At 69.8% G+C, this 11,689-nt stretch overlaps 2 protein-coding genes across 7 annotated transcripts in view; one reads left to right on the forward strand and one right to left on the reverse strand.

The window, feature by feature from the left end:
- CDK5 (cyclin dependent kinase 5) overlaps window positions 1-2,750 on the forward strand; it is a 4,162-nt gene extending 1,412 nt beyond the window's left edge. For both annotated transcript variants that reach the window (XM_085572884.1, XM_021538973.3), the window contains exons 3-12: window positions 3-70; window positions 204-264; window positions 357-413; window positions 508-603; window positions 979-1,053; window positions 1,164-1,260; window positions 1,340-1,409; window positions 1,816-1,876; window positions 1,952-2,032; window positions 2,276-2,750. In XM_085572884.1, coding sequence (XP_085429010.1) covers window positions 3-70; window positions 204-264; window positions 357-413; window positions 508-603; window positions 979-1,053; window positions 1,164-1,260; window positions 1,340-1,409; window positions 1,816-1,876; window positions 1,952-2,032; window positions 2,276-2,362 — 753 coding nt within the window. In that variant the 3' untranslated portion in view covers window positions 2,363-2,750. The remainder of the gene's footprint in view (window positions 1-2; window positions 71-203; window positions 265-356; window positions 414-507; window positions 604-978; window positions 1,054-1,163; window positions 1,261-1,339; window positions 1,410-1,815; window positions 1,877-1,951; window positions 2,033-2,275) is intronic.
- Window positions 2,751-2,903: 153 nt separating this feature from the next.
- Window positions 2,904-10,333, reverse strand: ASIC3 (acid sensing ion channel subunit 3). 5 transcript variants are annotated; one of them, XM_085572879.1, is made up of 11 exons: window positions 9,366-10,325; window positions 6,938-7,088; window positions 6,501-6,628; window positions 5,505-5,655; window positions 5,380-5,436; window positions 4,846-4,999; window positions 4,138-4,229; window positions 3,988-4,067; window positions 3,848-3,919; window positions 3,701-3,747; window positions 2,904-3,209 (listed from the first exon to the last, which is right to left on the reverse strand). In XM_085572879.1, the coding sequence occupies exons 1-11, from the start codon at window positions 9,918-9,920 to the stop codon at window positions 3,131-3,133; spliced, it is 1,566 nt and encodes a 521-aa protein (XP_085429005.1). In that variant the 5' UTR covers window positions 9,921-10,325; the 3' UTR covers window positions 2,904-3,130. The 5 variants fall into 5 exon arrangements, 3 of the variants coding, with proteins under 3 accessions (XP_085429005.1, XP_085429006.1, XP_085429004.1); XR_014953193.1 differs by having other exon boundaries at window positions 3,118-3,209; window positions 4,154-4,229; window positions 9,366-10,324; XM_085572880.1 differs by lacking the exon at window positions 3,701-3,747 and having other exon boundaries at window positions 4,154-4,229; window positions 5,505-5,581; window positions 9,366-10,333.
- Window positions 10,334-11,689: the final 1,356 nt, after the last annotated feature.

Genomic DNA, 11,689 nt, shown 5'->3' on the forward strand with positions numbered 1-11,689 from the left:
AGGGGGTGCCCAGCTCGGCGCTGCGGGAGATCTGCCTGCTCAAGGAGCTCAAGCACAAGAACATTGTCAGGTACCGGGGGCTCCGGGCGGCCCCGGGGGCTCCGGGCGGCCCCGGGTACCGGCGTCGCGGCTCGGGGGATGCTCCTGCCCGGTGCCCCGGGCCCGGCCAGGCGCTGCGGGGCTCAGGAACCCCTGCCCTGCAGGCTGCACGACGTTCTGCACAGCGACAAGAAGCTGACCCTGGTCTTTGAGTTCTGCGACCAGGTGAGCTCCGGGGGCACGGGGGTCCGGGGGGGCACGGGGGTCCGGGGGGGTCTCTGAGGGTCACCGCTCCCGGCCCCCCTCGCTTCCCTCAGGACCTGAAGAAATACTTTGACAGCTGCAACGGGGATCTGGACCCCGAGATTGTCAAGGTGGGTCCGGGGGTCCCGGGGAGCCCCCGGGGTGCTGGCCCTGCCCCGCCCGGTGCCGCGGGCTGGCTGACGGAGCCCGCCCGTGCCCCCGCAGTCGTTCATGTACCAGCTGCTGAAGGGCCTCGCCTTCTGCCACAGCCGCAACGTGCTGCACCGGGACCTGAAACCCCAGAACCTGCTCATCAACCGGGTGCGGCGGCGGGAGCACGGGGAACGGCCGGGACCGGGCACGGAGCGGGGCTGCGCTCGGGAATGGGGCTGGCTGGCTGGCTGTCCTGGGCAGTCACAGCTGGGAGCGGGGCTGTGCTCGGGAATGGGGCTGTCTGTCTGTCTGTCTGTCACACCTGGGAGCGGGGCTGTGCTCAGGGGTCACACTTGGGAATGGGGGCTGCCTGCCTATCTGTCTGTCTGTCTGTCCTGGCAGCCACACCTGGTGTCTGTCCAGCCACAGCTGCAGCTCCATCTCTCCCCTGTTCCCAATGATGAGAAAGGCAACAGGGCCACAGTCCTGGGGTGCAGGGGATGCAGGTGGGGCCCCCCACGCTGACCCCGTCTGTCCCCCCAGAACGGGGAGCTCAAGCTGGCGGATTTTGGGCTGGCTCGGGCCTTCGGCATCCCTGTGCGCTGCTACTCAGCCGAGGTGAGCGGGGGCTCCTGGGGCTGCTGGGGCTGCTGGGGCCCGGGGTCCTGGCCCTGCCCAGCCGGCTGGGGGTCCCGTGTCCCGGTCCCAGTGTCCCTGTCCCTCCGCAGGTGGTCACTCTGTGGTACCGGCCCCCCGATGTTCTCTTCGGTGCCAAGCTCTACTCCACCTCCATTGACATGTGGTCAGCCGGGTGCATCTTCGCAGGTACACTGGGGGGCCAGGGGAGCGGAGGGGGGCCTGGGGGGCCATGGGGGCCTGTGGGAACCACCCCCTGTCCCCCCAGAACTGGCCAACGCGGGGCGGCCCCTCTTCCCGGGCAACGACGTGGATGACCAGCTGAAGAGGATCTTCCGATATCCTTGGGAATGGGGAGCACCAGAATGGACGGCCTGGGAATGGGGAGCTCAGGGAATGGGGAACCCAAAGAATGGGGACTCCTCCTGGGAATGGGGACTTCCCCTGGGAATGGGGACTCCTCCTGGGAATGGGGACTTCCCCTGGGAATAGGGAATCCCCTGAGAATGGGGAGCACTGTGCATGGTGATCCCTCTGGAATGGGGGATTGGGGAAATCCTGGAATGGAGAGCCCTCGGGAATGCAGACCTCCCCTGGGAAGGGGGAGCCCTGCAGAATAGGAATCCCCTGCGGAATGGGGAGCTCTGAGAATGAGGATCCCTTGAAATGGGAACCCCCTCGGCTGGGCAGGGGGGCAGGGGACAGGTGCTGGGTGCCCCCGTGGTGGCCCTTGACTGTCCCCACGCTGCTGGGGACCCCCACGGAGGAGCAGTGGCCGGCCATGGCCAAGCTGCCGGACTACAAGGTGAGGGCAGGGGGCGTGGGGGGTCAGAGGGAATAAGGGGGTCTGGGGGAGCTGGGGTCACCTGTGTGTCCCCAGCCCTACCCCATGTACCCAGCTACCACTTCTCTGGTCAACGTGGTGCCCAAACTGAACGCGACTGGCCGGGACCTGCTGCAGGTGAGACCCCTCCCCTGTGCCCCCCCTTTCCCGTGCCCCCCACCCTGGGTGTGTCTCCCAGCCCGCACTCCCCTGCTCCTGTCCCACCGCAGCGTCCCCCACACGTGTCACCCCTGCCCACCCCGTGGGGGCTCTGGCTCCTGGGCGTGGGTGCCCTCCCGCCTGCAGCCCCCTGCCCGCCTGGGAGGGCTGTGGGAGGGGGAGGGTCCGTGCTCTCCCCCCTGAGCCCCCCGTGCCCCCCAGAACCTGCTCAAGTGCAATCCGGTGCAGCGGATCTCGGCGGAGGAGGCCCTGCAGCACCCCTACTTCACCGACTTCTGCCCCCCCTAGGGCCCCCGAGGGGGCAGCCCCAGCCGCCCAGCCGGGTGCCAGCCCCCCGACTGCAGCCCCCCCAGTATTTATTAGGACCTGCCCCGGCTGCGGGGGGCTGGCGCGCCCGGCCCCCAGCCCCGGGGGTGGATGAGAGGGCTGGGGCTCCCCCGGGGCCACGGGACTCACCGGTGCCAGGGGACTTCCCAAGGGCACGGGAACCCCAACAGGGCTGGTGGAGGGGCAGGACCCTCCGGGACCAGGAGCAGGGACCCCAGGGGGGAAAGCACCCCCCATCCTCTCCCTCCTTCCCCCGAGCCCTTTTCTGCGGGGGTCCCGGGTGTGCCCCCCAGGCCGCTGCTGTACCGGGTGACGTGCGTTCGGGATCCCATAAAGAGCTTCCCCCCCAGCGCTGCCTCCTCCTTCCTGGGCTCTTAGGGACCCCCGCCGCCATGTGACAGACCCCCTGCCCAGCCCTGTCACCCCCCAGTGTTGCCTCTCGTTCCCGGAGCGCCCAGGACCCCCCAGGTCCCCTGTCCCCCCCAGCAGCCCGAGCCGGGGCCTGGGGCACCTCTTTATTGGGGGCTGTGGGGAGGGGTGGCATGTCCAGCGCGAGGGGGCACAGGCAGCGCATGCAGGGACGTGGGAGCAGGGCCGGGGGCCCTCACCCCCGGCCCCCCGACGCCCCCTCAGGGGGCGGGGGAGGCCTGGAGGCCGCCCCGCGGCCCGGGGGTGTCCCCCCAGCCCCCCGGCCGGCGGGGGGGCGGGCTGGGCGGCCCGGGGGGGTCCCTAGAGCCGGGTGACGAGGTAGCAGGTTCGGGGCGACGCCGAGACGGGCCGTGGGGCCGGGCAGGGGGGGCCGGGCGCTCTGCAGGAGGGTGGGCGTCAGCTCCCGCGGCCGCCCCCGGCCCCCCGCGCCCGCCTGCTGGGGGCTCTGCCCCGTGCCCCCTCCCCTGTGCCCCCCAGCGTGGCCCAGGAGCCCTCCGCTTTGGCAGGGGACGCCAACCTGGAGCCGGGCCAGCTCCTCCCATGCCCCCAGGCAGATCCCCCCTCCTGCCCCACCGCGTCCCCGAGGGGAGGCTGGGGGACCCCGGCCCGGCCTGGGGGTGTCAGGGCAGGGGGGACCCCGGAACAAGCTGCTGTGCGGGATGATGAGGATGGGGGATGTCTGCAGGGAATGGGGGGGGTCTGCAGAGAATGCAGGAGGTTCGCAGGGAATGCCGGAGTCTGCAGGGAATGGCCCCGCACCCCCGTGCTGGCCCTGGGGAGCCCCCCACGGACCCCCATCTCCCCCCGGGGAGTGACAGCCCCACACCCCCCGTGCCAGCCCCGGGGGCTCTGCTTGGCGCCCACATGTACCTGGGTGGGCGCGGGGCCGTGGGGCTGCCCGGGACCGCCGGGTGCTCCTGGACGGGCGCACGGAGGGACGAGAGAGCGGTGAGCGGGGGGATGATGAGGCGCGACCCCTGGGCGGGGGGCTGGGGAGTGGGGGGCGCGGGGGGTTACCAGGGTGCTGCCATCGCTCCGGGGGCTCCGCTTCTTCTCCTTGTACAGGCTCAGGAGTTTGTCCCGGAACACCTGGGGGGGGCAGGTCAGAGTCCCCAGCCCCGAGAGCCCCAGGCAGGGGGAGGCCGGGCTGGGCTCACCTCGTACAGGTAATCAAAGATCTCCAGGATGGTGAGGAGGCTGGCACCGATGAAGAGCCCCATTTGCCCCCCGATGTCACCTGTGCAGGAGGTGATGTCAGTGAGGGCAGAGCCCTGGTCCCCCTGGCACCCCCGGGCCCCGGCCCTCACCCAGCAGCCCCGCCACCTCGTACGCCTTCTTCTGCTCGATCATCTCGTAGTTCAGGGCCTCGAAGAAGATGTCCAGGACCAGCACATTGTCCCTGGGGGGACACGGGACACAGGGGCAGCGTCAGCTGCAGGGGAGCCGTGCCAGGCTGTGCTGTGCCAGGCTGTGCTGTGTCAGGCTGGGGGGCTGGACTGTGCCAGGGGTGCCGTGGGACAGGGCCGAGGGGTGCTGAGGGCACAAGGGTGTGCCGGGCTGTGCTGAGCCATGCCGTGCTGTGCCATGTGGGGTTCTGGGGCAGGTTTGCACAGGGGAGGCCATGCTGTGCTGTGCCATGCCGTGCCATGCTGCCATGCCATGCCGTGTCACGCCGTCATTTTGGGCTGTCAGTTTGCGTGTGCTGGGGATGCCGTGCGTGGCTGTGCCGTGCTGCTGTGTCACGCTGTCATGCTGTCCCAGTTCATGTCTGCTGGGGATGCTGGGTGGGCGCGCCGTGTCACACTGTCACTCCGGGCTGTGTCGGTTCATAGATGCCGGGGACACTGTGTCACACTGTGCTGCCTGGTGTCATGGGGCCGTGCTGTGCCATGTCACGCTGTCACGCTGTGCCAGCGTCGTGCAGGGGCTGTGGGGCTGTGCCGTGTCACGCCGTGAGGTGGCGGGTGACACGGCAGTGGCACAGCAGTGGCAGCGGAGGTGGCGGTGTCACTCACGCAATGTACTGCTCCGTCTTGTTGAACTTCTTGGCCAGGTACTTGGCCGAGGCCTTGCTGGGGATCTTCACCATGGAGAGCTCTTTGCCGTAGCGCACCATGGCGCAGGGCGTGCGGCACGCGCAGTACTCGCTGTCCTTCGTCACCAGGAAGTCTGGGGGGGCAAGGGTGGGACGGGGACCCCCAGGAGCCCGCGGGGGAGGCGGGACGCTCCGGGGACAGAGCTGGGTGGTGGCGGGTGCCACCCGGGACAAGTGTGCAGGGCACAGGGAGGGGGCCCGGCCCTGCGCATCTGGGGACAGCGTGACCCCCAGCCCAGCGAGGGCACAGGGACACTAGAGCTGCACTCAAAGAAATGGGGGCACAGGGACACCAGAGCCGCACTCACAGTGGTGGGGGCACAGGGACAATGGAGCTGCACTCTCAGTGGTGGGGGCACAGGGACACCAGAGCCGCACTCACAGAAATGGGGGCATGGGGAGGCTCAGGGGTTCCCGGGAGGGTCCGGGGGCACTGCGGGCACGGGGTACGTACCCAGCGCGGGGTCGGCGCACTCCTTGTACTGCTCCGGGGTGCAGACGTTGGCGTTGCCTGCGGGGGAGGCGGCAGGGTTGGCACGGCCGCGGTCGGTGCCGGAGCCGCCGGCCGCCCCCGCTCACCCGGCATGTGCACCATGCGGCAGTTGCAGTTCTCGGCCAGGTAGCGCGTCTCGCAGTCCAGGCGGCACGCGGTCAGGCTGTAGTTGGTGAAGAAGTCGGACTCGATGGGGGTGGCCTTGCAGTCCCCCCAGGGTGGGGGCAGGTACACCAGCTGCCGGCACCCGCTAAGGAAAACTCGGCGTCCCGGGGCCCCGTGTGGAGCCCGCTGTCCCCGCTGTCCTGCCCGGCCGCGGCTCGCCTCCCCGCCCGCGGCGGGCCGTCCCCCGGGCGCAGCTCGCCCCGCACAGTGCTGCGGGTCCTGCCACCCCAGAGCCGCCGTCCCACCCCGTCCCCTCCTTTCGGGGCACGGGGATGGCTGTTGCAGCAATCGTCACCTGTGCTGGTGCCACAGCGAAGTCTGGCAGCTGGCACTGTCCGGGAGCAGGACGTGCCGGGCGGGGGGCTCAGCGCGGACCCCCGCCCTCCCCTCGTGCGGGGACCGTGCCGGCTGGAGCCCAGCACCCCCCGCCCGTGGGTGCCGGGGCCATTCCTGCTGCCGCCGTGCTCCTGCCGCCCATGTGCCGGCACACGTGGTGACGCCCACCCGAGGCACCTAAATTTAGGTGTCTGGCTGCGGGGGCCGCTGCCGCCGCCCCCCGGCGGCTGTTCCGCGGGAGCCGGGGGTCGCTGCCGGAGCCGCTGCCTGCCCGGGGCTGCCTGGCCCGGCGTGGGGCTGCCCCACAGCGAGTGCTGCTCCCGGCCAGGCCAGTGGCACGGAACCCATGGCACGGCTGGGCAGGGGATGTCCCCGTGGAGATGCCCGGGGTAGCCGCGGCTTGCAATGTCCCCACAGGGATGTCTGTGGCAACACCGGGCCATCCCAAGCCCTTTGGGATCCATTCTGATCCCTTTGGGTCACCATCCCGAGCCCCTGTGAGGGTCCATCCCAATCCCTCCAGGGGCCCATCCCGATCCCTCGGGGGTCTGTGCCCAGCCCCGGGCGCCGTGCCCGGATACCCGCTGCTGCTGGCAGGAGACGAAGGTCTGGAAGCCAGGGGCAACGCCAAAGCCCAGCTGGTCAATGAAGGGTGGCTCGTCCTGGCTGTGGATCTGCACCTTCACCCCCACCTCAAACGAGGTCTCATCTGCAGAGCAGGGCAGGGCGGTCAGGTGCAGGGTAGGAGATCTCACCCATGTCCCCCCAGATGGACACGTGCTCGCCTGTGTCCCCCCAAAAGGATGGGTACTCAGGTGGTACCCAAGTGCTGTCACCCATGTCCCCCCAGCTGGGCAGGGTCTCACCCGTGTCCCCCCAGACGGGCAGGACCTCACCCGTGTCCCCCCAGCTGGGCAGGGTCTCACTTGTGTCCCACCCAGACGGGCAGGGTCTCACCCGTGTCCCCCCAGCTGGGCAGGGTCTCACCCGTGTCCCCCCCAGCTGGGCAGGGTCTCACCCGTGTCCCCCCAGACGGGCAGATACTCCTCCTGCTGCACGTTGAGCATGAGCTCCAGGCCGTTGCCGGAGCCGCCCTGCAGCGTGGTCAGCACCTCGCGGCCTGGCCCCCCCGGGTTGAAGGTGTAGCACTTCCCCAGGCGTGTGAAGATCTGTGGGGACACGGGGCACGCGTGGGACACGGGGACAGGGCGCTCACTGCCACCGCGGGACTGCACGTGGACACGGGATGGGGCATTCAGTGCCGCTGTGGGGACACAGGGACACGGGCACGCAATGGCAGTGGGGGTTCCAGGGCCCCACGTGAGCCAGGCCCGGATCCCGATGCCCTGCAGGACCCAGGACGGGGTCCCAGTGTCCTGGGACAGGGTGCCAGTGCCGCCAGGAGAAGGCGAGGATGGCCATGGTGCCCGGCCTGTGCTGCCGCGGCTCTGCAGAGATATTGGGTTTCGTCCCGGTTCCAGGGAACACGTGGGGACACTTGAGATGGGAGAGCACAAGCCAGAACAGTCGTGGGGACCAGGACTCCTTTGTCACAGCGGCAGAGGCCACCTTGTCCCCCCCAGGACCTGAGAGCCTGTCCTGGGCCAGCCACCCCGGGGACCCGCACCCCCACCAGGAACCCTGGGGTGACCTTGAGTTCCCGGGACCGGTACCCTCAGCAGGGACCCCGGGGTGGCCCTGAGCCCCCAGGCTGGTCCCACGGCCCCCAACTCCTGCCGCAGTCCCGCGGCGTCATGGCCCTCCCTGCTATGGGTGTCCCCACCCGGGGGTTATGTCCCACGGGGGGGAGAGGAGGGGGCGTTGCTGTGGCAACCAGCTGCTCCCAAAGTGGGGACCCGTTGCCATGGCAATGCGGTGCCCAAGGAGGAAAGGGGGGGGCGGGTGTCATGGCAACGGCTGCCCGGCATGGGGATGCTGGGGGGGCATGGGTGGGGACAGTGATGGGGACACAGCCCAGCACTGCCGGTCCTCCTGCGCCCCACACTCAGGGTCACACAGGGACCCTCGGCCCTGCACCCTGGGGACCCCCTGTCCCCACACCCCATCCTGCCCCTCCAACTGACCTTGGGGGACGCGACAGGAGACACAGCTCACCCCGATGGCCCTTGGCCCCCAGCACATGTCCAGGAACCTCGGGGACACCGGGGCCTGGGCTGGGATGAGTGCAGGGACTCGGTGCCAGCGCTCAGCACCGTGGCCTGGGGCAGAGAATCCCAAGCCAGGACCGAGACTGGCCGAGCATGGGGATTTTGGGGGGCAGAGCCAGGACCCTGCTGCTTAATCAGGCACGTGCCACCCACCCCGAATCCTGCCCTGGGGGCCCTCAGCCCTCCTGCCACATGTCCCGGCCTGAAGCCCGGGGACCATCACCACTGCCTGGCCTTGCTGTGGGGACGCTGCCAGAGCAGCTCTGCCCACGGGCACTGGGGGAACAGAGCGGGCACAGGGCACAGGGGGCACAGACCTGTCAAAGGCCAGCTCGTCCCTAAGCTGCGTGCTGAATTAATTAGTGCTCCAAGAGCATTAAGGGGACATTAAGTTGCTGGGGACAGCGATGGGGACTGGGCAGAGCTGGCGTGGCAGACGTGAGCTGCCCAGCGCCCACGCTGCTGCCTGGAGCTGCTGTGGCAGGAGGGAAGTGTCTGTGCTGCCCATGTCGCCATCACTGCCTCTGCCAATGTCCCTGCCCGTCCTGCCCATGCCACTGCCCCGTCCACCTGCCCAAGACACTGTTCCTGCCCATCCTGTCTGTGCCACCATCCCTGCCTGTGCCACTGTCCCTGCCCTGTTCTGGGGCCGCAGCAGAGGTGCTGGGGGCAGGAACGGGGCTACTGGAGGTAGGGGTGGAGGGTGCTGTGAGCAGTAGCAGGGGGTCACAGCAGGGCTGGCACGGGGACCCCCACCCATGCTGGGCACGGAAGAGCTGCCCATGGGAGCCTCTGTGCCAGCAGTCAGGGCAGCGGCCGCTGCTGGCAGTGACCAGTGGCACCTGAGGCTGGCACAGGTGGTGGGGGCTGCACCTGTGAGCACTGTACAAGTGACACCCCACACAGGAGAGCACACCTGTGAACATGCTGTACCTGTGAGCACCCCGTAACCCTGAGCATCCTGTACCCACGAGCATCCCGTGCCCAGCACCACCCCTGCCCAGTGCTTGCATGCCAGCAGAGACCCCCGCAGCACAGGGTGCCCAGCACAGCCCCGCTCCATCCTGGGCACTGTCTGCAGCCGCCTGGCAGCCCCGCAGCACCCAGGGCGCCGCTGTGGGGACGCTGCCCCCAGCGGGGTGGGCAGGGGCCGAGAGTGCTGCGGGGGCTGGGACGAGCGAGGGGGTCACCTGCCGGTGCCCGACCTCAGCAGGACTCCCGGTCCCTCTGCAGCCCCGGGCCATCGGGTGGGTGCCCTCGCAGCCCCCCGGCACTCACCACGGTGAAGTTGCGGGCAGTGCAGCCGGTGCCGCGGAAGGAGCACTGCAGCAGCATGTCAGCCAGGTCGTGGCCCGTGCGGTTGTAGAACTCGGCCATGCTGAAGGGCTTCGCCTTGAAGTTCTTGAAGTTGGCCTTGTCGCGCAGCGCGGCCAGGACGTGGGGCTCGGCCAGCTGCGGGTTGCTGATCTCGTAGCGCTCGTTGAGCAGCGCCAGCAGCTCGCCCACGTGGTACATGTCGTTGCGGGTGATTTTGGAGAAGCGGAACTCGTTGAGGTTGCAGATGGTGATGGCCGGGAAGGTGAGGTTGCGGGCAGCCACCTCGTCCAGCTTGGTGACGTGCGGGTAGGTGAGGAAGTAGGCGACGCGCTCGGCGCACACGAGCAGCAGCAGCCCCAGCGAGCCCAGGAAAAAGCCGCCCCAGAGCACGCGGCGCAGGGACACGGCCCCGTAGGCGAAGACGTGGCTGATGCCGTGCAGCGAGGAGCTGTGGGCGAACGCCCGCAGGCTCGAGAGCCCCTCGCCCTCCCCGCTGCCCTCCGAGCCCCTCCTCATGCTGCTGCCGCCGGGGCCCCGCGGTGCCCCGCAGCCTCAGCCCATCGCCGCGCCGGGCTCCGGGCGCGGCTGGCGGGGAGGGAAGGGGGGAGGAGGGTGGGCAGGGGCGAGGAAGGCAGGTCACGGGAGGGCAGGACCGGCCGCTCCGCTCCCCCCGGTCCTTCGCGCCGCCGGGGCCGACGCTGCCCTACCGGCGCCGCGGAGCCGCGGGCGGCGCAGCGCAGCCCCCGTCCCGGTTCCGGCCCCAGCCTCAGCCCCGGTCGCCGTTCCGATCCCGGTCCCTGTTCGAGCCCTGGTCCCGGATCCGGTCCCGATTCCAGCCTCGGTCCCCCTCCTGATGCCGGTCTCGGATCTGGTCCCAGCCCCGATCCCAGCTCCAGCTCCAGTTCCAGCCCCAGCCCGGTCCCGCTCCCGGCTCAGCTCCCGCGGCGCAGCCGCCGCCGGTCCCCGCCGGCCCCCGCCGCCGCCGCCCCCGCCCCTCCCGCGGCTCCACCCGCCGCCCCCGCCGGCGGCCGCAGCGCTGGGGGACGGGGGGGGCCGAGACCCCCGGGGAACGGGCGGCCGGCGGACAGCGCCCCGGCATCGGGCAGCCCAGGGGATCCCAGCCCGGGGGTCGCACGGGGGCCCCCCCCCGGGAAGTGGTGCAGTGGAGCCCTCACCCCAGGAAGACATCGCAGGGTCCCCCACTCCGGGGGTGACACAGGGGTCGCCCATTCGAAGGCTGACCCATGGGACCCCCACCCCGGGAGAGTAATGCAGAGCTAACCCTGTGACCCCGGGGGTCACTCGGCGCTGCCCCTGCCTGGGGGTTGAGACAAGGGCGCCCACCTTGAGGGACAGCACGGGGGACAGTCCATCCCGTGTGTCACGAAGGGGTAACCCCACGCCGGGGCTCCCCCACCCCGCGGTCATGCACCCCAGGAAGATGACACGGGGTCCCTCCGCTCCAGGGTGACAGAGGGGCTCCGCCCAGGAGGGTGACACAGGCGACCCCCCCGTTCCAGCAGGGGGTCACAAGGGGGTCTCCCCACCCAGAGGTCACCCAGGGCTTCCTCCACTCTGGAGGTGACAGATGAGGCCCCTTGCCCCGGGGGTAATATCGGGGTCCCCATCACAGAAATCACACAAGGGCTCCTCCATCCCGGAGGGGTGCAGGGGTCCCCCATGCTGAGGTCACGCAGGGCTGCACCCCCTCTGAGCCCCTCGGGAGTGACAGGGGTGTCACACTCCACGGGGACACATGGGACACCCTGTGCCGAGGGTCACACACGGAACACTCAGCCCAGCAGGGCCACGCAGGGGTCCCGCAACTCGGGAGGGGGTGACACCGAGCAGGGGGTGACACAGGGGACACAGGTGACACTGGGTGACACAGGGGACACTGGGTGACACAGCTGACAGGTGACAGATGGGACACAGGTGACAGAGGTGACACAGGGTGACAGTGTGACACCCTGTCCAGAGGGGACACAGGGTGACAGAGGTGACACAGGGGGATACAGGGCGACACAGGGTGACACCCTGTCCAGAGTGGACACAGGTGACAGAGGGGACACAGGTGGCACAGTGTGACACAGGGTGACACCCTGTCCAGAGGAGACACAGGGTGACAGAGGGGACACAGGTGGCACAGTGTGACACAGGGTGACACAGATGACACAGGGTGACAGTGTGACAGAGGTGACATAGGTGACACAGTGTGACACAGGGTGACAGAAGTGACAGAGGTGACACAGGGTGACAGTGTGACAGAGGTAACACAGGGTGAC

Source organism: Lonchura striata, chromosome 2 (genome assembly GCF_050655825.1).
Source record: "Lonchura striata isolate lonStrDom1 chromosome 2, ASM5065582v1, whole genome shotgun sequence".
Lineage (NCBI taxonomy): Eukaryota > Metazoa > Chordata > Aves > Passeriformes > Estrildidae > Lonchura > Lonchura striata.